This window comes from Schistocerca cancellata, chromosome 1 (assembly GCF_023864275.1).
Source record: "Schistocerca cancellata isolate TAMUIC-IGC-003103 chromosome 1, iqSchCanc2.1, whole genome shotgun sequence".
Lineage (NCBI taxonomy): Eukaryota > Metazoa > Arthropoda > Insecta > Orthoptera > Acrididae > Schistocerca > Schistocerca cancellata.
This window is the reverse complement of record NC_064626.1, coordinates 1,154,578,873-1,154,605,656: the sequence shown is the minus strand read 5'-3', so window position 1 is coordinate 1,154,605,656 and position 26,784 is coordinate 1,154,578,873. Positions and strand designations below refer to the sequence as shown.

Below are 26,784 nucleotides of genomic sequence, written 5' to 3'. Positions count from 1 at the left end.
CGTTCAGAGTGATTGAGTAGGGGGCGTAGGGCAGCAGAGTTGACAGTGGTGCACAGTGTGGTGAGGCTGCCCATTTCTATATTGTTGTGAGTTGGTGTGTAGAGCAGTAAACTGTTGACATATGTGCTCTGACAGAGAGTGCTGACACAAAGACTGCGTGTCTCTGCCCAGTGTCATTAGCACAAAATTGTGTTAATGTATCTGTACTTAGGTTTATATTTGAATAATAAATAAGAAAATAAGGAACAGAATCATGCATCGGTGCAAAGGTGAGTGGCTAGAAGTGACAGATAATAAGCTGCATATAGTAAAGCCCACTACGCAGCCATGGCGTACCTCCTTTCAGCCACAAAGACGGGATGAGGTCCTCCTTATTCGTCTTCACATAGGCCACAGTCCCCTGACGCATGGCTTTTTGCTCCAATGTGACGTCCCTCCAATATGCAGTGCTTGTGGCATACAGATGCCACATTTTAGTAGACTGTGTTTTATTTTCGGACTGAGGGCAGCGGCAGATCTGCCAGCACATCTAGTGATGTTCAAATGAATGTGATGACTTTTAAGGTTTTGTCTTTTATCCATTGTGTTTCCAAAATTTTAGGGAGATGTTCTTAATGTGTTAACAGGGTGACTGGCTTACCCACATTTTTGTAAGCAGCCAGCCGGTGAGATATCCCAGTGCCATTGTTTTAGCTCCTCTATTGTTTTACTTCTGTTTAAGCCTTGATGTAGCTCCTTACACGCTTTCTCTGTTGTCTTCAGGTGTGTGAGGTGGAGTTACTGTGTGAGTGAATGTTCATGAGGTGAGAGTCAGTGCATGAGTGTCATTTTGCAGATTTCGTTCTCGCTGTATGTAACAATTTTAGTGATATTATCCACATTTGTTGTCTTTGAAATATTTTAGGCCACTGACAAGCTCACCATTGAGTGCCAATAAAGTCTAAACACACACACACACACACACACACACACACACAAGTACTCATACTCCTCTGGATTGGTTCGGTTCACTACCCCGCCATCCACGCATGTGCAGCGTGAAGCACTATTACCATGTGTCTACAACAAATTTAATAAGTTCACAGGAAAAAAATTTGTCACACTCTCAAAAGAGCGCACTGGATACTTCATAATGTCGTAGTTGGCCTAGAACTGGTACTAGATGGTCATGTGATGCTTCGCTGTCGGCATAAGTAGTGGCAGTGAAATTGTGTGACATTTAGTTGTATGGAATCAGTGCAGTAAGATGGGTTGATCTGGAGACACGACCTGCCGTCGACCCAACTACGATTGAAGTTGCGAAATTTGCTGGTGTATCAAAGTGAATTGTCCAACATGTCTACAAGGAATGGTGTACCGCGTACAGCTATGTAACATGAAATGCTAACAATGGTTGTAAAAAGATCATAACCAACAGGGAGTAGAGATGAGTATCACACCGTCTCAATCACACACTGTTTCAAACACAGCAGGAATCATTGCTGTCAGTGAAAGCAGGTGCATCTCAACCAATTACAGAGTGAATATTGTAAGTGGATTACATGCAGTGGACATTTAGCATCCTGTACCTCACAAAATGCCATTACTCTCTGTGGCATACAAGCTGGATATCTCAAATTGACCAAATAACACAGAAACAAGACTGTTATAACCTTTAATTCACTAATAATTTGCGTGGATATACAAACATAGAAACAATAGTGAGTTTCATACTACCAACTCCGTATCTGTCACTCAACTGCCGTGCCGTGACATGCGGCCGGCGCCGTTCATAGCTAGGTGGCGCTCCCGCGCACAGCCGAGCTGCGGAGCACCTCTATCGCCGTGTTTGCGTACTGACATAGCGGCACTTTTAAATCTCGTGGCACTGTCACAACACTTTTCCCCCCTTGAAAAAAAAAGACACTCACTTCCTTGGAGACACAGACAGTGCGGAGACATCCATGGCCTGGACGAGATGATGGGTGAAAACTCCAGAGCAGCATCCATAGGTGTCGTGGACCTGGGGGTGTGCTCCAGCGAGATGGGGCCCGGAGAAGGCGGCGTCGCAACTGGAGCCGGTTCCGGCGTACTCGGAAGTGGCAGCGACGTTGGCTGCAGCGACACGCACGGGAGATCAGCAGCAGCGACAGGACTGGCTTCTCGGGCTGGTGGAGGTGAAAGAAGGGGCGGTGGCACCGGCGTGGCCACCACTCATGGGCGCATCTGGTCGTAATGGCGAACAACCATGCCATCGTCCGTACGTATTTCACAAAGCCGGCGGCCGCGAAGAGCCTTGACGACCCCTGGAATCCATTTATGGCGAGATCCATACCCTCGTGCCCACATGTCGGCCCCCACCGAATATTTTCCCACACTAGGGGCACAGTACTAGGCCTGACAGGGTGAAGCAGGTGCAGTAGAGTGCGCGGTTGGCGGCCATGCAAGAGTTCAGCAGGGCTGCGATCACCCAGAGGCGTGAAGCGATAAGAACTCAGAAATTGCAGCAGAGCGTCATCAGTGGAAAAACCACTAAGGAATTTTTTCATCTGGCTTTTGAAAGTGCGGACAAGGCACTCGACCTCCCCATTCGATTGGGGATGGAAGGGCGGTGCTGTAACATGACGAATCCCTTGTCCAGTACAAAAATCACGGAAGGCCTGCGAAGAGAACTGAGGGCCGTTGTCAGTGACAATCGTGGATGGAAGACCTTCTAGTGCAAAGATTGTGGACAAAGCCAGCGTCATCGCCGCTGTGGTGGGCGACAGACATCGAACCACAAACGGAAACTTCGAGGAGGCGTCAATCAACAGTAGCCAATAAGTGCCGAGGAAGGGGCCGGCAAAGTCAGCGTGCACCTGTTCCCATGGCTGCGCCAGATCAGGCCACTGAGAGGGCATTGTACGGGGTGCAGCCAGTTGTTGAGCACACTGACCACACGCAGCGACCATGTGGGAGATGTCCGAATCGATACCGGGCCAATAAACATGCCTGTGGGGCAGGGACTTAGTCCGAGAAATCCCCCAATGGCCTTCATGCAATAGTTTGAGAACATCTTTGCGAAGAGAAGCTGGCACCATGACCCGTGGAGATGCGCCATCCGTGGCCAGAAGAACAACACCCTCACGAACAGACAGACGAAGGCGCAAGGCATGGTAGTTGCGAAGGGGATCCGATGCCCGGCCCTTGGTCCTGTCCGGCCAACCCCATTAAACAAAACCGATCACCTGACGCAGGACCGGGTCCCGCGCAGTAGCCGACGCGACCTGTGAACCTGTAAGCGGAAAACCCTTGACCGCACGACGTTCTTGCTCATCAATGTGGAAACAGAGTAGTTCATCGCGATCGAAAACCGGGTCGGGGCCCATCGGCAAACGTGACAACGCGTCAGCGTTGGCGTGCTGGGCCGTGGGGCGATAGTGAATCTCATAGTGAAAACAAGACAAGTATAAGGCCCAACGTTGCTGGCGGTGAGCTGCCTTACCCGGAAGCGACGCCGAGGGGCTGAACAGAGAGACCAGCGGCTTGTGGTCGGTGATGAGGTGAAACTTAGAACCATACAAAAAAACGCTGAACTTTTTTAGAGCATAAATGATAGCGAGCGCCTCCTTTTCGATTTGAGTGTAACGCCGTTGGGCATCATTGAGGGTCTTGGAAGCATAGGCGATTGGTCGTTCCGACCCATCCTCATACCGATGGGCGAGAACAGCCCCTAGGCCATACTGTGACACGTCAGTCGCCAGAAACAAGTGCTGACCCGGACGGAATGTGGCAAGACAAGGCGCCGACTGCAAATGAGCCTTCAGGTGGACAAAAGCCTGCTCACACTCATCGGACCAACAGAAAGGGACATTTTTGCGTAACAGCTGATGCAGAGGATGAGCTACCGCCGCCGCGGATGGAATGAATTTGTGATAATAAGCAATCTTGCCTAGAAACGCCTGAAGTTCTTTGACCGTAGACGGCCGGGGGAGAGCGGTAATGGCCGCAACGTACTGACGTAGCGGCACTTTTAAATCTCGTGGCACTGTCACAACAAAGACCTAGAGCCTACACAAGTGTTGAACCTGCAGTTTGTGGAGGGTGTAATTCAGGTTAGAGGTGGTGCTGTGATGTTTCAATAGTACCTTCTATACCTCGCTTGGGGTCCGTTTGTTCAGGTTACTTTTGACATTGATTTGGATGTGTATTTCAACATACTCGGTGGCATAGTGTTGCCTGTTCCTCTGCATCTACGTGATGAGCATGCTGTGGTCACTTCAGTCTTCTAAGGTGTTAGCATCCGTGTTCACAGGCCTGCACACGAAAGCATGTCTGGAGCAATGGCTGTGACAGGAAGTCCTGTACGTTGCTGACCACGGAGCTCTGTTTCCACATTTTCTGAGGCTGTAAATTTCTTTAGCCATCGCCTAACTATACTCCTACCAACTGCAGCGTCGCTATACACTGCACACAAATGTTTATGGATGATCGCCACGGTTTCTTTTTCTGCACAAAAGTCCTCAATATCAGCATGCTGCTTGTAACGTGAGTCGTATGTAGACGCCATTTTGAAGCTGTACTATGGCTCTGACATCTGCCAGAACAGTTCGAAACTTCACCTGTGTACAGAACAAACATCAAATGTGAAACACCAACATGGACTTTTTCCATGTGTATTAATGGCTTTTTAAAAAATGTAGGGCATTACTTATTGAACAACCCTCATATATTTGATCATTTATAAATAACCATTTTTTGCATAATAGGTGGACCCCGAATCCAATAGTTGTGTAATATTGTAACTTTAATTTGGTATGCTGATAGCGTACTGATGGTCAATAAAAGCGGTTTAAAACTGTGAGCTGTCTGGGGAGATTAACTGTGGATTACTGGGCAACTGTTTCATCAGATATTTAGTCTAGGTTTACCAAGCAGACTAACATTAATGATAATCTTTTAATAGTCATACAAAACCGGTAATATATATATATATATATATAAAAAGGAGAATTTAAATAAAAGGAAAGAAATCAGTTTATATTTGGAAATTTATTTTAAGATTGTTCATTGAAATTTCAGCATATTATACGTGAGTTATAACTGAGCTGGTGCCTTATTTACGATTAAAAAAAAAAAAAAGTGAGATTGTAATTTTACGGAACACATAAAATATGGATCCAAGATTGGGAGACTGGATACAACACTGCATTCATAAAATAACACACGAAGAACATTGAAACATAAGCAAGAAGAAATTAACCACAACCAACAGATTCAGTTTTTACCCAAAGAAATTACGTTCATACCACAATCCTGTCCGTCATGTAATTACCACACACTGGTATACTAAATTCATATTAACTCTTTGTGAAGTCTTCGCAAAAAGAATAGCTGAGGGCTACTTTGATGATTACACCAGATGCTTCACGTGGTCAACTTGGTTTACACAAAGCGTACAACTCCACAATAATTTTGATAATTAAAATACATTAGATCGAAAAGCAATTGACAAAAGAAAAACCTTGAACTGGTTACTAACGTCTTACTATTAACCTGATGGGTCAAACAGTTATATAAGCACGTGGTAGTGGTCTCGCAAAGTACACCCCACGTGAGCTGAACATAAAGAAAAGTTGCTATATTGAAAATATAGTCAAGACGAGACGTTATAATCACACAAACATTCGCATTTAAGATTGATGAACTTAGTTAGAGTTACTGATCAACACGTGGTTCCACTTTACTCACAAAGTAGTAACAAAGCAACTACCGCAAAATAATCTGAATTTAACACGAGAATTACACTCCGCTGCACTTTAAGATAGCATTAGATATTTTAGAGCTAAACCTGAAATCAAGGTGATTAAATTTTCAGTTAGGCTGAACTTAAGAAATCCATTGTCCTACGGACTTAACAGACACGCGCTTAGCCGGAGATCTTACCACTTCAGACGCTCGCCACGGCCACACAGCAACTGCCCTACTCTGAGCGTGCTTCCTGAGGGTGGCTCACAAAGACCAACGGAAGTAGTCTTCCTATACCAACATGACAACGGACGGACAGGACCATACTAAGGATAGAAACCTCTTTGCTTTTAGGAAGCGTAGCTACCTGTTCCGACGTTGGTCCTACTGTTCTCTAGCAGACAGCCTTGTCTGCTACCCTCAAGCATGCAACTAGAAATACATATGCTCATTCATCCTCTCACACAAAAGGGAAGGGGGATGACAGTATCTTATCATATACAGTATATAAAAGAAAGCGGATGTAGGTTCCGTATGAGACTGTGTGACATGAATTACATATAAGAATTACATATAAACTGTGCTTTAAAGTGTAGTAGTGTGACAGGTCGTTCTTGTTTATGTGTAAAACTAACACGTTCCACTGCTCAGTCTCCTCCCAGATAGTCAGAAACGCCACAGTACATTTAGAAGAGGAATTTATTCCATAAATGGCAACAGATTTAAGAAATTAAACATGAAAGGAATCCAACAGAGACCTTTCATAACCCCAACGCTCCGGGAAAAGACTGTGCAGGGAATTTTCTGGCCATGCTAGGACATTCCCAAGCAGGCTTCTCACACCCTACTTAAACCAAAAGTGTAAAAGAAAAGGCAAAAGGACACCAGCTACTTGCTAAAACACAATAATTTCAACACATCTTTAGAATCTACCAATTTCAAACAGAAAAAAAAGAACACAATCTGTGACACCTATTTAAAAGGTAGTGTAGACCTAATTCGGTCAGCAAGTAAAAACAATGGTTCCTGTGTCATTAATATGAAAACAATTTCTGGTTGTTACCCTTATGGAGTTCACCAGTATTTGCTCATTGTAAGAGCCAACTGATCACAGGAAAATTTATGACTGTTTATTAACAAGCAAAATTTATGAAAATAGCAAAGGTGCCACAGCAATTAAAAAAAGAACATCAAATAACATCGGTATTAAAAAACAGAACATAACAATGCACAATCTGCAAAAGCAACAAAATGATAAGAGAAAAAACATGTTTTACAAAGTGGTTATCGCAAAAAAATTCTATATCATATAAAACTAATAATTTGTAGAATTAAAATAACTATGTGGCACTCATTTAATCACTCTACTATATTTCAATTAGCTAGCAAACAATGAGCACTGTGTCATTATACTGAAACTACAATAATTATGTGATTGTTACCCTTAAGGGGTTCCTCACAGTAAATATGCCCCATGCAAAGGCTAATCGATCACAGTTCAATGAGAATAAAAAGCTATCTGACTGATAAACGAAGCAATGCCACAGCTATGAATTTACGAAACAAAATATCACAAATCTAATACATCACACAAAAACAAACATTGATAAATAAAACAGTACAATAGTCAACATCTAAAACAAAAAAAACACCTATAAATAAAACACCTGCAAAATACAAGAGTCAAAGTCTAAAAAAGATAAATAGAACACCTGCAAAATACAAGAGTCAGTCTAATAAACACCAATAAATCGAACTCCTGCAAAACACACGAGTCAGAGTTTCTCTGACAGAAACACACGTATATGCACTGGACTAAGAACCGTATAATCACTGTTCACTGACACACTCAGTACTTCCACTGTTCCGAGGCACAATATAGGGGAAAGAGGGGGGGTTCGTCGCCGCAGCTGTCAGTAGGGATTTTTTTTGTCCATCTGTTGCGTGCGATCCCGCCGTCTCTGCCCTCTCATGAAGTTTCTCCCGTGTCACGTCATCTCGATTTGGTTCCATGTTTGTGTTGTCAAATTCGTGCGGTATCCTCGTTTGACACGCCAGGTTGATATTCCTGGGCAAGGATGACACTTAATGGCTCTTCTTTTGTGCCACCCTTAGCGACCAGAGAACATCGAACCATGATTTACTGTCGCTTGACAGTGGGCATCCGTCAGGAGATGTTGATAGGCGTCATTGAAGTCTGCCAGTTACTCTGGACAGTATGTGTCAAAAGGCTCCACGCCCTTTGTGTTGTTACATTCTTGGGTTATCCTCAATTGGCTCGCCGGTTTGATATTCCTGGGCAAGGATGACACTTAATGGCTCTTCTTTTGTGCCACCCTTAGCGACCAGAGAACATTGAACCATGATTTACTGTCGCTTGACAGTAGGCATCCATCAGGAAATGTCGATAGGCGTCGTTGACGTCTGCAAGTTTCTCTGGGCAGTACCTGTCAAAAGGCTCCACGCCCCTTGTGTTGTTTCACCGCGGCCGTCTCGTCACGGTCGCGTGCGTGTGGTGCGTTGCCAGCAGATGGATTTCCGCGCGGTGGACCGCTCGCCCATCTCGGGTCATCGCCTCGAGGAAGGGTCGCCCGGGGCGGCCGCCCATTAGCTCCAGGTACAAAGGAAAGTGTTTGCCGCGTACCTTCTTTTGTTGTCGGCCGCGCTCCCAAAGTGGCCTGGCTGACAGCGTGTCATGCTGGGAAACCCGCCAGTTTACAACTAGTTCGGCTGCTCCCGCTGTCTCTTAAGAGTTTTGCCGGTTCGCTTTCACGTTCTCAACTGCATTCACAGAAATTTTTCATCATCCTTATGTGATTACACAATGTCATACATAATACCACTTAGTATTGTCTTTCACAATTTTTAAGAACAAAGTGAGACTTAATATTTTTTTTTTAATAAAAAATTAGATGAATCGACAATATAAAATAAAATTTAAATGACTTGACAATGTAAAAAAAATAAAAGTGAAATGACTTGACAGTATAAAAATAAAAATTTAAATGAACTGACAATATAATATTTAAATCCACATCACTAATGTGGTTCACTTACGTTTTAATAAATCAAATGCTATTTATTAATTCACTAAAATGAATAGGATTATGCCTTGTGCAAGTATAGGTCAGGACAGCATAGGGTTCACATGTTATTTACACACACATACATGCACACCTGTTGTCTATTCTACAAACTAACTACCCATAAACATGCATTACTCAATATTCTACTTCTATCCACTACTAGTTAAGCCAATAAGCTACTTCAATGCTATTTCAACACTGTGTATATACCACTACAACATTGTTCTAATTCGTCCTCTTCCTGGCGCTTGCGGCATACGTCTTGTCACATGATAAATATGGAGAAATTTTCCTTAAACATACATATTAAAAAGAACAATGGTTATTTACACGCCAAAACATTTATACCAGTTCGCACACCTGAAAAGAGACTCGCAATTATACATTTATCATACTCATATATTCACACATAAAACAGTAAGAAAATTTCAACTAAAATTACGTTATCACAACAATTAATCACGCAGATGACTCTGAGAAGGTTAAAAATATTTGCATTATACAGGTTATATTACATTTTCTTACCCATTTTGCTGCGATTTCGTTCCTTCTTTACGTTACCTTTCGCTTCCAAATCAGTTATTTCGCCTGTGGTGGTTATTCTGGATTCATTTCTCATGAATGGCAAAATTGTGGTCACCTCTATTCTGTAAAACAGTATCATCTTAACATATTGAACTTACAACAGACACAAAAGATCCGAATCCTCCTGTAGTTTAAATGACAAATGTTTTGCTTTATCCTTATTACCTTAAACCAAGCTTTCCTTCGTTCCCATAATCAAAATTATTTAATCATCCTCTACCTTCAATAGGGAAATTTCCTCAGTACAAATCATATAGGCTGCAGTGCATCCTGCACCAGCGAAAACAGTAAGCTGTAATGCTCACAGCATCAGCAAAACACATAAACGTCGCTTTTCTAGGACAAGTATTAACGCAGAATAATTTTTTAAGCTTTGGCTCAACATCAATCAAGACTACAAAAAGGATCCATATTTCCGGTCCATTCTCCATTTGCTGAAAAGCTGCTCGTATTTGACTACCACAATAATGTTTCAGAGCCACGTAAATTACACAAACCACAATTCTTCTTTCACCTTGAAGGGAATCAATATGCTTACGAAATCCACAGACAGCACTTTACGTACTCAGCTATAAAGAACAAAAAAAGACATATATCATCAATATTAACATATCATCGCATATTGGAAGCCAATGGTTCAACAATCGTATTATCGCATCCTGTTTTCAAGATTCCAAACTTACTCATTCCTTTCTCAGAGTTCTCCTATCTTAAAATATTCATACAGCACGCATACTATAGTAAGAGATCCTCATTTATACTGACAGATATAGAATAGTAATAGATAGATAGTAGCACTGAAAGCAGAAAATCGGAAACAAGGCTACTAACAGCTGGGGACCTGGGTTTGCCAGACCCATAATACCCACAGATCGGATATTCCCCTGAGTTTTGCATTAATTCAACGCAGATATTGCTTCTCTCAGGAGCGGCTCTTTTCAATTTACACACAAAAAAAACATAAACAGCATTTTACTCGTTCACAAAGAAACCTTTTATCTTCACGTTTGAATGAAACTAAATCCTAATTGCACAAGGAGAGAAAAAAATTAAAACATCACTTCAATCCATCACATAGAAACATCTTTATCATTAATTTTTATCAACATATTATTCAAAATGCATACGTCACAAATTTAAACTAATCAATTCTTTCTCCTCACCGTCCTCTCTACTTCTCACTGTCCTTTCTAGTCATTTGCCATGTCGCTCATTTCTTCCGATTGGGCGCCTTCTGCGCTGATCGTTTGTCATTGCCGGTTTCGTTCATTTCCATTTGCTGGATTATGTCTAGGGTTAGCCGGCCGAATTTCAACATCATGAGGTGGTCCGCCTACAGTCCTATTCCCACTGTATTCATCATAGTGTCTATTCTGGTTGCCGTACCTGTAGCGTTCACGATCCTGTCTACGTCCTCGATCATTTCTGTTGTTCCACCTGTGTTCGCGACTGTCACCCCAGTTTCTATACGGCCGGTCCCGATTATTGTTCCGTTCGCGTCGCGACGACCAGTCACGCCGTTGATTAGTAATACGGCCACGATTGCGGTCGCGCTGCTGTGCCCCGTAATAACTTTGTGCCTGATTAGGCGGGCATTCTCCTGTATTGTATTCCAACTCTTGGAGAAGCGTCTTAAACGTTTCCACGTCCTCTTTGCATCGTCCCGCAAGAATGACGTGCCGCAAGTGCATCGGCAATTTGGTGATGCATATCCTAATTAGTTCCGCAGGCCCATATGGGTCGTATAGGAATTGATTTGCCTGCAGCATGTGGTCGAATAGGCGTGCAGGGCTGCCGAAACCAGACTGGTTCAAATTTGGCAGCATAATTATGCCATGTTTGACCCTATCTTGTGCCGCTTCCGACCAATAGGCGGACAGAAAGGCTTGTCGAAACTCCCGAGTGGAGTTGCAGTGACGCGCTGCCGACCTCATGCGAATCGCCGGTTCGCCTTCCAAATAGCCACACATATATTCTATCTTATGTGAACTTGCCCAGTCGGGAGGAAGACAGAACTCAAATTGCTCGAGCCATGCTCGTGGATGTATTCCTTTTTGCGAATTTCGGAATATCTCAAACTTTCTCACCGTAAGGAAATGTTTGAAATCAAATCCCCGCATTTCCTCCTGGCGAGGCCCTTGAATGTTTCTATTATTCTCATGTCTGCCCCTCAAATTACATTCTTCCCTGTCGTCAAAATCTCCCTCGTGGCCGGAGTCCCTCTCTGCACTGTTCGTACGGCTATTTTTAATGCTATTGACGAGTTCAGAATCACACGCCATGCGGTTTTCCAGATGCGCCACGCGTTCTTGTAATTCGCCTGTTACAGCTTTGTGTTGTCTGTTCACTTCAAACTGTCCCTTCTGAAATCTAAGAAGCGAACGCACTTCTTCGGTCTCTGCGGCCGCTACCGGTGTAGTATTGTTCTCACTTTCCGTCAGCTTCATCGTATCTACAGTGTCCGCTAATGCCGCAATCTTATCATCAATTTGTCTCTTGTCCTCCGCCCCAGTCTGCTTCAATTGTTCTATTTGCTGTTCCAACGCGTGGATCGCTAAACTGTTGTCCGCTATTGTGTTGCTAACGGACGTGGGACAATGCGTTTCCGCCTCTTGGACCCTCGAGATTACCTGCTGGTGTTCCCTTTGGCATTCTTCCCTCAGCTCTTGGAAATTCCTAAGTAGCCGTTCTTCGCTTTCTTTAGATTCGGTATCGCCCCTCCGCTTGCTCTGTTCTAAAGCTTGCAGACGATCATCGATTTGTTCAAATGTACGGCCTAATTCTTTCATAATATCACTTTTTATCTCACTTGCCAGATTGTTTATTCTTTGTGAGATATCATCGGACACTCTCTGCATCGACTTGTCGACTTTATTTGTCTGCTGGATTAGTTTTTCGTCTATTTGTTCGCCTAGCTCTCGGATCGATTTTTCAGATGATTCTTTTTGTTCTCGGAACGATTTTTCTGATGATTCTTTTAGTTCTCGGAACGATTTTTCAAATGATTCTTTATTTTGTTGCAATAAGGCTTTCATGAGTTCTGCCAAATCAATTTGGTTAGTTGAAGGCAAATTAATTTGTGGCTCTGATGTGAGCCCGTTCGTCCTGTCTTGCATTTCGTCTGAAGTATTCCCCATTGCATTTTCGGAACCGCCCGACGCGTTAACATTCGAAATTAAATTATCCCCTTGGTCCATGTTGCTTAGGTTGTCGGACCGCTTACTTTTAGTTTGGTTACGTGTCTGCATTAGTGCAATTTATAACCGGTATGCGAGACACTAATCAAAATAAATGTGTCCCACAAAAATTACGACAGTCACACGAAAGATACCCAACCTAGTACGCACTTTTTCACACGCAAAACAAATTTTTATCTTAGATCGAAACAGTGGAATTTACAAGCGAGAATAAAAAACACACAGACATATAAAACACACAAGTATAAAAAACAAAACAAGACAAACAACGCAACGCCGATCAACAACGCCGTGAATCTTTTGAAAGTCTGCTCGGAAACAACACAGAAGTTGTTTGAGCGCTGTAGGAAAAAATTAAGATTATAACACGCTCGCAATCTAACGTTTCAGAGATTCCAGAGTCTAGCGGAATCACAGAACAGGGTCGCCATGTGTAATATTGTAACTTTAATTTGGTATGCTGATAGCGTACTGATGGTCAATAAAAGCGGTTTATAACTGTGAGCTGTCTGGGGAGATTAACCGTGGATTACTGGGCAACTGTTTCATCAGATATTTAGTCTAGGTTTACCAAGCAGACTAACATTAATGATAATCTTTTAATAGTCATACAAAACCGGTAATATATATATATATATATATATATATATATAAAAAGGAGAATTTAAATAAAAGGAAAGAAATCAGTTTATATTTGGAAATTTATTTTAAGATTGTTCATTGAAATTTCAGCATATTGTACGTGAGTTATAACTGAGCTGGTGCCTTATTTACGATTAAAAAAAAAAAAAATGTGAGATTGTAATTTTACGGAACACACAAAATATGGACCCAAGATTGGGAGACTGGATACAACACTGCATTCATAAAATAACACACGAAGAACATTGAAACATAAGCAAGAAGAAATTAACCACAACCAACAGATTCAGTTTTTACCCAAAGAAATTACGTTCATACCACAATCCTGTCCGTCATGTAATTACCACACACTGGTATACTAAATTCATATTAACTCTTTGTGAAGTCTTCGCAAAAAGAATAGCTGAGGGCTACTTTGATGATTACACCAGATGCTTCACGTGGTCAACTTGGTTTACACAAAGCGTACAACTCCACAATAATTTTGATAATTAAAATACATTAGATCGAAAAGCAATTGACAAAAGAAAAACCTTGAACTGGTTACTAACGTCTTACTATTAACCTGATGGGTCAAACAGTTATATAAGCACGTGGTAGTGGTCTCGCAAAGTACACCCCACGTGAGCTGAACATAAAGAAAAGTTGCTATATTGAAAATATAGTCAAGACGAGACGTTATAATCACACAAACATTCGCATTTAAGATTGATGAACTTAGTTAGAGTTACTGATCAACACGTGGTTCCACTTTACTCACAAAGTAGTAACAAAGCAACTACCGCAAAATAATCTGAATTTAACACGAGAATTACACTCCGCTGCACTTCAAGATAGCATTAGATATTTTAGAGCTAAACCTGAAATCAAGGTGATTAAATTTTCAGTTAGGCTGAACTTAAGAAATCCATTGTCCTACGGACTTAACAGACACGCGCTTAGCCGGAGATCTTACCACTTCAGACGCTCGCCACGGCCACACAGCAACTGCCCTACTCCGAGCGTGCTTCCTGAGGGTGGCTCACAAAGACCAACGGAAGTGGCCAGAGGGGCAGCTTCCTATACCAACATGACAACGGACGGACAGGACCATACTAAGGATAGAAACCTCTTTGCTTTTAGGAAGCGTAGCTACCTGTTCCGACGTTGGTCCTACTGTTCTCTAGCAGACAGCCTTGTCTGCTACCCTCAAGCATGCAACTAGAAATACATATGCTCATTCATCCTCTCACACAAAAGGGAAGGGGGATGACAGTATCTTATCATATACAGTATATAAAAGAAAGCGGATGTAGGTTCCGTATGAGACTGTGTGACATGAATAAGAATTACATATAAACTGTGCTTTAAAGTGTAGTAGTGTGACAGATCGTTCTTGTTTATGTGTAAAAGTAACAAGTTCCACTGCTCAGTCTCCTCCCAGATAGTCAGAAACGCCACAGTACATTTAGAAGAGGAATTTATTCCATAAATGGCAACAGATTTAAGAAATTAAACATGAAAGGAATCCAACAGAGACCTTTCAGTTGGTTTTACTCTCTATTGTTTGTACGATGTGACACCAGCGAATTGTGATTAAATAATTATATGTAGTCAGAGGCAGCTACATTTTTATGCTTTGTGAATTTCACAGTTTTCAGTATTAATAATTAATTGCCAGGCTTTACACCCTTGACATTTTAATGAGTTATTTCTCACAAGTAACAGATAATAATGTTATATTCCATCCTTAATTTTCCATTGTTTGGTTTTCACAGATAATGGTGCCATTTGTAAAAAGTTTAGGATTTCAACACACAGTTTCTGTTAAAAACTTGAATTTACTTCTTTGTCTGTGATTGATGTGCCATCCATAAGATGGTTGTTTTGTCTGTCAAAAAGTTTGCATGTTGGTAAAAGATCAAGGAACACTAAATCTGTCTGTGGCTTGTGGTATATCATGTCTGAAAGCATTTTGCATTATCACTGTGTTGGGAAACCATGCTAATTGCTATGATAAAGTTCATTTGTTTAGGTAAGTTATTTTTGAAACCAGAATATGTTCTAGCATCATGTTACAATTATAAGTGTGTGATACTGGACAGTATAAAGAAAACTGGATATTCTTAGGCATGAGATTGTAACAAATTTTCCAGTCTTTCTCTCTTCATTATTGTTAAAGAATAAATCTTCACAATTCTGATCATATTTCTCCAGGTTTGTCACTTCAATTGATGGACGTGTATTTCACTTGAAGGACATGTATTTTTGTATGTCATTGTTCTTTTTAATTTGATTCAGTTGAGTGTCATAAAAATTGTGATTTGTTGATTAATATTGAAGATAACAACAGTGACAAGATTTTATTGATTTTTGATTTATTTTCAGTTTAATGGATGAGATATTCATACGTTATCAGTCCATTGTGAAATATTTGTTTTCTTTTATTTCAGAACCACCATAATCTTCACACTGGACTAAGGCCGTATACATGTATGTTTTGCCCCAGAACATTTGCAAATGGTTCCAACTGTCGTGCACACAAAAGAAAAATGCATCCGGAAGAACTGAGAGTATACGAAGAATCATTGGCTGCGGCAGCAGCTGCTGCTGAGGATGATGGTTCTGGAACCAGTGAAGCCACCACACAGACTCCAGGTGCAACAACACCTGCTCCTCCTACATTAATCTCATCAGAGAGCGCCATGGTGAATTCAGAAACACTGTCAGGGCTGAATGCAAATCCTGTGTTACAGAATTCTTCATCTGGAAGGCCGCAGGCTGGTAACATCATTGTTTCAGTGCCCTCTTCAGAGTATGGGAGGCCAGCTGTCTTTGAAACAAATGCTATCGTTAGTTCCTGTGTCAAACCGTCAACTGTTAACAGTGTTCCCCATTTGTTGCCTCATCAGAGTGTGATTCCTGCCTCAAATTCAGATTATGGTATCTCTTCTACTGGCATGAGCAATGCGGGCCACGTAACAGTGGGACCTGTAATTTCACATACTGACCATAGTGTAAACACAATAACACCCATGATGGCTCTTTCAGCAGCATCTATGGTAAGGGTCAATGATTCTTGCAGAAACCCTAATCAAATTCCAAGAAATGAACATATGTCAGCTGTTGAAGATGGCTCTGCAGACAGAAACATGTCAACTGTGAACCCCAACCTCACAAGACGTGGCATGACTGCAGTAGACATACTGAATTCGCATGGCCTTGCTACCATAACTCCTCTGAATCTAAATGTGTCTGAAGTGCATGCCAGTCGTTCACAGCATATTCCAGAATCTCCGTCAGTGACTGATGAAGAAGCGAGTTATCTTACAGGAACGAGGAGGACGGATTCTTTTGCAAATTCCCGGCACCATCTGCAAAATTTGAATCCAAATATTCAGATCCATCATCAGGAACAACATCACAGCATGGGACACGTTGGTCGCGCTCTTCCTGAACCTGCAGCACTGAGCAGAATGCAACATACTCAACACCCTGGTGCTGTTTCCATGGACTCTGTGGCCCCTTTGCAGGTACAAGGATATTCAACACTCAATCATTTGTATCATCATGGTGATGCAATGCCTTCAGCTGTAGCCGCTGCAATTGCACACAGCGGCACTGTTGCCGTGCCAGCTTTCCCAGGGAATCCGTATGTCCATCATAACATAGGGTATGCAAGGAGTGGAAATATGTAAATCATAAACACTATGCCTGTGTAATTCTAGTGTAGAAAATTAGCTTAACAAAGACAGTGTGGTTTCCTGTGAGTTGTGTGTTCCTTCATGTGGGCTTATGTTGTAATAGAGATGTATTTTTTGCCCAAACATTTTTAATAACCACCTTTTGGTGGAGATTTGTGCATTGTAAAATCAGCTCAGTCATGTTTCACCTATATATGTAATCTCTTTGTTATTAAGCATTTTCATCTCCATCCATATCATCATCATCATCATCATCATAATTGTCCTCCTAAAGCTGCTGAAAAAGATGAAAATGCTTTTAGACATGTTTTTAGATAAGTGTTAATGGTACCGTGTACTGAATGTTACCCAGTCAATATATTACATTGTAGGGTTACATTTACCTGCAGTAATGTAATGGTACAAATATTTAATGATATTAACACCACCAAAAGTCTGATATTAATACAAATATTTTTAACCTTTTCTTTTTTTAGCATACTAATCTGCATTAAATCATTAGTTTCATGTGGACTTCCAGCAACTGCATTGTGTACCACTTCCTTAAAAATCAGAAAAGAGAGTAAAAAGAACTTCTCTGGCCTTTCAAGCTATATTTGACAAATTATTACAGTTTTTTATCCATATAAGATTATCGCCTCTTGTAATACACATTTACAAGTCCTGCTACAGTAATTAATTGCAATCTAAAATGTGTCTTGTCCCACCCTTAAAACTGTGAGATTAGTATTTAGTATTGATAAGTTGAGACATTTCTTCCATACGCACGTACACATCTGTCAGTTCTTCATTCTTACTTCTGAAACTTATTACTTCTATAAAATGAATAGACAAATGATAAACAGGAAAGTGCTGTTTCTGTAATAATTGTACCTGTTTTCTGCTTAACAGTTATTTACTCATTACTGAGAGTGAATTTGCTCAACGGTATCCCATACCCCCTCTTAAGGCAATCCCCTTGCTATCTTATTTTCTGGAGAAGGTTTACATATTTTGCCACTCATATTTTCTTATTTATCTTGAAGACTCATTATCGCAGGGTCTCTTACTTTTTCATCATTTTACTATGAGATAAAATGCTTAAATTAATGTCCATTTTCTTATTTTAAAAACTTTTCTATCTTGCATCCATTTGTTTTCTTTTTTCCCCACCATCACCCCACCCCCCACCCCAAATTAAAAAAAAAATGGAATAGTGTTTGCCAGTGGCATACCACAGAGCCATTCAAGAACGGTTGTTTGAATGTTGTCATCAATGGAGAATCTCTCTACCCCAGTTCTTCTTTCAGTTTACTGAAAAGATGAAAATTGCATGGTGCATGAGATAGAGTTCCCATTCAGTATTATAAGAAGGAAAGCTGCTACTCACCATATAGTGGAGATACTGAGTCACAGATAGGCACAACAAATAGACTCTCACAATTATAGCTTTTGGCCGTTAAGGCCTTTGTCAACAATACACACACACACACACACACACACACACACACACACACACACTCACTCACTCACTCACTCAAACACAACTCACACACACAACTGCAGTCTCAGGCAACTGAAACACCAAGTGTGGTTTCAGTTGCCTGAGACTGCAGTCGTGTGTGTGAGTAACATCTGTGTGTGCGAGTAGCAACTTTCCTTCTCATAATATAGGTACATTCCATCCCGGATTTTCCATTGTTTCCATTCAGCGTCACCTATGTCTATACTACCTTGGTCAGATTGTTGCCACCATTGCATAACATCTGGACATGACACTGCATATGATCCTTATACCGACAAAATTATCCAGTGTATCTGTGTGCAGTTTAGGCATTTTGCGACCCAAAAATTGTACTATGCTATCTATGAGATGTGATAAAAAAGTAATGGGAATTTTGGTTTCTTAAAGAGTCTTTATTTGTTCATCACCGTCAACAACATCAATTTTGTCCCCTTCAAAGTAATCCCTCTCAGATGTAATGCACTTGTGCCAGCATTTTTTCCAATCTTTGAAGCAGTTCTGGGACTCAGTTTTGTTATTATGTTAAGCTCCTTCAAGAATTCTGTTTTTTATCTCATCAGTGGAAGCAAAACACCATCATTTCATGTTTCTCTTCAGCCTCTGAATAGAAAGAAGGCAGCAGGGGGCCAAGTGTGGCAGATACGATGGCTGAGGCAACATAATAGTTTTGTTTTTTGCCAAAAACTCATAAACAAGCATTAAGGTATGAGTGGGAGCATTATCATGATGTAATTTTCATGAGTGGTTTCGCCACAGTTCTGGTTGTTTTCTTTGGATTCCTTCACTCAAATGGTGCACAACTTCAAGGTTGTACTCCTTATTGTGTGTAGAAACATAAGACAGGAACTCGTGCTGCACTATTCCATTTTAAATGAAGAAAACCCTGAAAACACTCTTCTCATGGGATTGAACTTGTCAGATTCTTTTTGGCCTCAGCTCTTCGGACAGTTTCCATTGGGACGATTGGGCCTTGATTTTGACATCATACCCATGTTTCATCACCTGTTATAGCCTTCTTAGAAGTTCTGGATCGTTGTCAACTTCATTCAGCAATGCCTGAGCCATGTTTACGTGACATCGTTTTTGGTTGAAATTCAGCAATTTCGGAATCAACTTTGCTGCTACACATTTCATGCCCAAAATGTCCGAAAAATTGCTTAGCAAGAGCCAGAGAATATGCTGACATCATCAGCAACCTCTGTGATAGTGGTTCGACAACTTTCCAGAAACATTTTCTTTACTTCTTCCACATTGTCATCAGTAATTGATGTGTTAGGGCATACAGAGTGGTTGTCGTCTTCGACATCTTCTCAACCCACTTTGTAACGTTTATATTGCTCATAAACTCCTGTTATAGTAGGTTCACTAAAAGCCGCAGTCAATATTTCGAATGCAGTGCTGCACTTTATTCCATTTTTCAAGCAAAATTTAATGCGAATTCTTTTATCCATCTTTTTCGAAAGTAAAAGTGCACTGAGCACTTTTCAACTGCCAGCAATTAAATAAATATTCAAAACAACTGAAAATGCAAACATACATAAGAAATACGTTGTCCAACAAGATTTTTAAAAAACTTAAAAATTGAATGTATAAACAGTTTTTGACATTGCTGAGCAACAGTCATGCAATATTGTTTAATGGAACACACCGCCATATGACAGTTTTATTCCATTTTCAAGAATTTGTTTTTATGCCTTTAACATGTATTGCAGAACACACAACGTGCTATCAAGCTGAAAGTTGGCCATAAGTTAAGAAAAATATTGGCTCCCCAGGAAATGCCAGATGTAAAACCACCATCTTCTAACAGATGAGTAAATAATTGCGGGAACACAGGCTTATATTGGTAAACAAAAGATTAGCACATGTTCTTTTTTTAAAAAAAAAAAAAAAAAAAAAGTGCTCATCTTTTATTTACCAACATAGGCTTGTTTTTACTGAATATGATGTGCTCCCATGATATTTACTGATCTGTGACAAGATGGTGAGTTTACATCTGGCATTTTGTGAGGAGCCAATACTTTTCTTAATTTGTGATCAACTTTGAGGTTGACAACATGTTTAAGTGTCTTACAATATATGCTAATGATATAAAGACAAACACTTGAAAATGGCATAAAAGCTGAAATCTGTGTTGTACTTAATTAAACAAAAAAACAGTCAAATGGCATACATGTAAAGCCCGCAAAATTAAAAAATTCCCGTTACTTTTTGATCACACCTTGTCCTTCAATTTTGGAGTGCATTTCCAGTTGCCACGCTACCGTATTTCCTCAAATCTAAGCCGCACTTGAATCTAAGCCGCACCTGAAAAATAGACTCGAAATCAAGGAAAAAAATAATTCCCGAACCTAAGCCGCACCTGAAATTTGAGACTCGAAATTCAAGGGGAGAGAAAAGTTGAGACACAGTTTAGTTCGAATGAATGACGATACAGCTACAGTAGTTTGGTTCAAGTCGTAAGCTTAGCAGTTAAGCTTTACCAGGTAGCCATTGCTATGCATCAGATGCTCCGTCCGTATTTATACGGGTACCCTTCCTTTTTCACGTGCTTCATCTGGTTTGAATCAATTGCTTAGTTTTCTTTGATCTGATAAGTGCCGTTCTCTTTGTTATAGGTGTTTACGTCACTCTAAGCTGAAAATGCATTGTTGTACTGTGTTATGCATTGTTTGTCGCATTCTGATAATGTGTGTTTACGACCTGTCGCTGCTCGTGGCATGGCTTGCTTTTGTGCACGCTACCGCTGCTTACAATAAAAAAAGAGAGGAATTGTCTCATTAGCGAAACAATGGCAAGAGACTGCTATTTGTTGTTACTTACACTGCTGCTTTCTTTGATAATGATCAACAAGAACCAAATAATAGACTGCGCATGATAGATGATGTTCTGAATAAGAGTTTAGCTAAAAATTTTCTCCATTTGAAATCTTTGCAGATGCCTCTTTTGTACATTACATTCTGCACAGAAATTAGAGTCATCTTAGATTTAAAAATCTAGTCAATTTCCATGCTTCATTTCTGAGTGTATCACTATTAGGCATAAGAATAATACGAATATAAACATGACATGATATGTATATTCTTCCGCATTTGCTGTTGTCTCACACTAGTTTCTTAGTTTATTAGGCTGACAGGATGTAAATGAGATAGCAGCAAACATGAAGGAATACTTGGCAAAATGTTTATATTCATATTATTCTTATGGTGAAGAGAATACTGCATGTGATTCAAAATTCATAAAAGTTTCTATTAGCAACCATCTCCTCTCACAGGCAGGAAAAAATTTAGAATGTAGAGTTGGCCACATTGACAAACATCCCAAACAATGTTGCCAGTCAGATTTTCGTAGTACATTGAAATGCTGCTACATTCGAAGATGAACAATACGGAATTTGTATTTACTTCGTTGGATAATGTATGAAAATGCAGTGGTTGAAACTCGGGGCGGAGAAAAAAGCTCGTCTTCCACCTTTCTTCTTCTTCTTCTTCTTCTTCTTCTTCTTCTTCTGCCTGTGTAGCCCTACATATATTCGACAGCTGAAGTTAGTTGTGGCGGCACCTACCAACATTTTTCAGAATTTCCGATTACTTTGCACTCGATTCTAAGCAGCAGGCAGTTTTTTGGATTACAAAAACCGGACAAAAAGTGCGGCTTAGATTCGAGTAAATACGGTATTTCAGTCACATACAGTGATGCACCAGTTATCCATACCACAGCAGAACTGTGTCTGCAGGAAACATGAAGCATGTGCTCTCCTCTGACAATACACCATTCTTTTTGCACAATGGTCTGAGCCTGGGATAAAATGTATAACTTTGTTTCTGAATTCTACATATTGGATAAGCCTGTCTTTTTTTGTCTTGCAGATACTATCTTTTACAGATCCTATAGTTTTGCTGGTAATATTCGTTGCATCATCCTTTCCAAAATCTTTTAAATTAACCATTGCCCCGTACTTCAATATTATCAAATGTAATCATGTTCTGTTGTCAGTATAAGACTGCTTTTAATTATCATAGTGTACACAGCTGCACGCCTCTGTGTGTGTGTGTGTGTGTGTGTGTGTGTGTGTGTTTGTGTGGAAAGTATGCAGCAACATTTACCTAATAAGGAAAATATTGTGCTGTGAATAGGTTAGACAGGACAGCTACTTAAACTACTATGTTATAGGGATTGAATTTTTATCATCTAAACTGTTTCATGGGGTGTTTAAAAACCTCATGGAAGAAATAAGTGATCATAAGTTGATAGACATTGGAATTTTTTTTCTGGTGTCCCTGAAAGGTAACCAGAACAATAGCTTTCTTAAAAAAGGGGATATTACATTGGTTGATCTGGGTGATGTCACAGAATTACATTCCTGATTTGAAGTTATTTGCAAAAATCTTTCTGAAAATAGTTGACTGAAATTTATAACTATAATTATAGGTGTCTTCCTGTTGCTATATTCCATCTTCACAGTGTAAGGGATCCAAAAGAAAAGTTTCCATTTATTGCGATCACATTCAGTGATTATAATAGTGTTCACAGTTTGAATTAGTAACATGTTCATAAAGCGCATCAATCCTGAAGACTCTTGCCATGCAGTCAGTAAATAATATATATCCAAAATACAAAAGTGCACAACATTTTAAAAGTTATGTGCATATGTTTACCAGAAGCTGAACTAAGAAATAGGGGAAGGAAGAGGGATGAAGGAAAAGGATTGGAGGGGTTTAGGGAAAGGGGTACAGTTTAGAAAAGTCACCCAGAACCCTGGGTCAAGGAGACTTGCCAGATGGTAAGTCCTTTTCCATCACCTCTCTTCCTTCCCCTTCAACTCTTCTGCCAAAAGAGGGAGTCGTTGGTTCCAAAAGCTTGTGAAAGTTAAATCCTTTTTGTGTGTGTGTGTGTGTGTGTGTGTGTGTGTGTGTGTGTGTGTGTTCCCTATCACCACTTGGTAAGTAGATTTTTTTATTTGTCCTATTATATTATATTTTATTTTCATTTATGATTTTTATACAGCCTTTTTTTGTTGAATGAGCTGTGACAGTAACCTTTATGAGCAACACTATGGTTTTTTGTATAGTATTATTTAACAGTTCTTGTTGTTACATGCTTTCATTTTATCTCTTCACAATCTCAGCTTATCATTCATATATTCTTTTCAATTACAAGACAGAATTGCTGTCCAGTACTTACATGTAGTAAGCGAAATGTGTGGCACTGCCGATATAATTGTGAAAGTGATGCACTATGTAGCTTTTGAAACTAATTGTTCCTTCTTCTGCAAGGAAGAAACTATTTGTCCTGAAACATAGGTAGTGTGTCACTTTTACTGTTGTATGCATTTATCACCAGTGCTACACATTTTTTTCCCCAGATGTAAGTACTGGCCAGCAAGTCTGTCTCATAATTTACTAGTTTTCTCAATTTAATTTTCCTTTGGTAGAAATATTATTTTCATTCTTATTATCATCTTTCAAGATGCAATTGACTGATCAATATGGCGTGCTTTGTAATGTAGATTTACTGAATCAGATTTGCCTACTTATCACAGTCCTGTGTTTGGTGTGTTTGACATTTTCTGATGCTCCCTTTCCTTTGTAGGTACTGTTTCTTGCAATTCCGAAGTATGTGTTTGTTATATGGATTTAAAGTTTTCTGAGAGGTCTGAAGACTTTCTAATTTATTATTTCTCTGCTCTCTTCTGCTCTCATCATTATTTATTTATTAACTGCAGTCAGATGCCGTCTTAAGAATTCTCATTTCTTCTGATATATGATTTAATTTTGTAGATCGAAATACTTTTTTTCCTCTTCATTGAATTTTTTATAAGTCAACATCCAAGTATATGATACTGTGCTCAGTCTGTATTCTGTACCTGCTCTCTTATAGAAAGTGTTTCTGGTCTCATTTAATTAGTGTGTGCAGTTCACTGCTTTGGTAGATATATTACATATCTAATTATGTAATTCGTAGTGCAAATTTTCAACTATTGATTGCTGATTGCATTGTGATCTGGTGGTTAAAAACCTGCCTGGTAACTGAGAAGTCAGGGGATTGAATCCCAGCTGGACCATGGAAATTTGCAGTCTACCCTTAACGTAGCCTTCATCTCCCAACAATGCAAGGAGACGCCAAGAACTACACCTGGCTCTGATTCCACATTAAACTGTAGGTCCCCTTTCTCCGGTTGGATAACTGGGGTACGTTAGGAACATGCAAAACACTGAAGTGGCGTCCAATTAAAAGACTGGCACCTGGCCATTGAGTCACACGCAGTTATTACTACCACTAGTGTGAATTCTGAATTTAAGTACAAATTTATAGTACTTGTAGTTCATTCTCTGAAAATATTACTCCATCTGAAATGTCAGACTGGAAGACTTGTATTAGGTAAACTATTCTTGCCATGATAAAAACCTCATATATGATGTTAAATGTTACTTCTTTAGTTATAGGTTTATCTTGTGGAGAGTCAGTTCATGGAGTTCTTTGTGCTAGATTAAATAATATATGTCATTCGGTGCTCATTCAACATGTCTTTTGGTCTGGCACTTCATCAGTGAGATGCATTTCAGTGTCACCGCACTGTACTAAAACATGTTAGGAAAATTAGGTGTTTAGCAGGTCAGAAATACTGATCCAGAATAAATAACTCTCCATTGATACTGCGCTTCAAGGTATACACAGTTAATAAATCCACAGTTAGTGCTAACATTTGTAGAATTTGAATGGTCTTATATGTAAGAAGAGTGACAAATGAAAATGTTCCTGAATTGCGTGACTTAGCTCTGTTACAATGCAGTACGGGAACATGCGCAGTATAACTTTCATTACTGAGGTTATTACGAAAAACTAGTTTTAAGATAAGGGAATTGCATTGCTATACCTTAAAGTCTACTAGAAAATTTTAGAACAAATTGGCCCCTGAAAATTTCTCTGTGTGATAAAGCAGAATATTTTGCACTTCACTGTTGTAAACAAATGTGTGATGCAGGTGCGTTTTGGAACAATGACTTAGCATTAAGTGGCCCAACTTTAGACAATGGCCATAAACTTTTAGCTACATCTGATTGTAAATCATGAAAAGTACTTATGTGTAAGACTGGCTATTCGCACTTAGAGCTGATGGTGATAAATATTTGTTTCTCTGGTGACAGAAATAAAAAAGCTCATGGACAAAGCCCATATGACATCTGAAGAATAACAGATTTGTTCTGAGGAGGGAAAAGGTATAAACAAAAAAAGAAATTGATATTTTGAGCACCCACAGCCATTGAAAGGCATGAAGTTAAGAAGAATTTCGATGAGAGCTGGTAAAATTGTTGTTTTATTGATACACAACCAGTTTCACTACCTAAAGCCGCATCATCAGGTGCAACCTACATTGTTCAGACTACTACACAGTGTCTCAATTTTGTGGATGTTAAAATTGATATATATATTCTCATTATCACAGTGTTAAAAAGTTGTAGGTCCTGGTCAAGATATATTCTTCAGTGAATATTGTCTCCATTACATTGGCAAACGAACGATGACAAAGATGTGATCTGTTAATTTCATGCAAATTTCTTGTGGGTGGCTAATGTAGTTATAAACCCTTATGTTAAAATTTGCCTACATCTAAAAGAAAAAAAATATTTTACTGTGAGAGGACACTAAAAGTTTTTTTTAAAGACAGATTGGCCACAAAAAAATAGTCGCTACTAATGTGATTAGTCAAGGCACCATGCAAATTACTGTGTGGAATGGTATGAGGTGGCACTTTCTTACCTGTGTGATGTCAAGGCAACGCAGTGTTGGGAACCATAGGAGCTGCCCGCATAAGCGACTAAGACAGACAAACAGGCTGGCAAAACAGAGACTGTCTTGTGGACAGTAAGGCATTATGTACACATGACGTTGAGCACAGGGTCACTGCCTTTACTAGAGAGAATGACACTGAATTTTGTTGTAAACTTATAGTTAATTGTATAAACAACCAAAACTAGCCAGAACAATACAGTTCTACAATTCTAACTGGTTATTCAGTATGAACTGTGCACTTTCATTTGTATGTCCAAAAATTTCTGCTTCCTCTCATATATTCAAAATATAGCTTTTTTTCTTTTTTGTGAAGTATTTTTAAATTTTTAGGAGGGTTTGTAACGCTCTGCCCCACTTTCCGTAAGCACATTGTTAAAGCAGATTGGTGATCATTTAAGTTAAGGTGTTCTTGAAGTCTTTTTTGAAATGACCTAACAGTTTTCCTCGTATATTTCTTAGGGCAATATTTGCATGTAATGCAGTCTACACCCACTTCATTGTATTTATTTACCACAGTTTTTTCCTTATGCCTGAGTTTACTGCCTATATCTGAAGAAGTAAAATATGTTGGAGTGATGCTTTTAGGT

The 26,784-nt window shown here is 39.9% G+C and overlaps 1 protein-coding gene across 1 annotated transcript in view; it reads left to right on the top strand.

Annotated features, from left to right (window-relative positions):
* LOC126163165 (uncharacterized) overlaps positions 1 to 17,316 on the top strand; it is an 86,283-nt gene extending 68,967 nt beyond the window's left edge. Inside the window, exon 9 of the mRNA XM_049920112.1 lies at positions 15,649 to 17,316. Within this exon, the coding sequence (XP_049776069.1) occupies positions 15,649 to 16,893 (1,245 nt within the window). The 3' untranslated portion in view covers positions 16,894 to 17,316. The remainder of the gene's footprint in view (positions 1 to 15,648) is intronic.
* Positions 17,317 to 26,784: the final 9,468 nt, after the last annotated feature.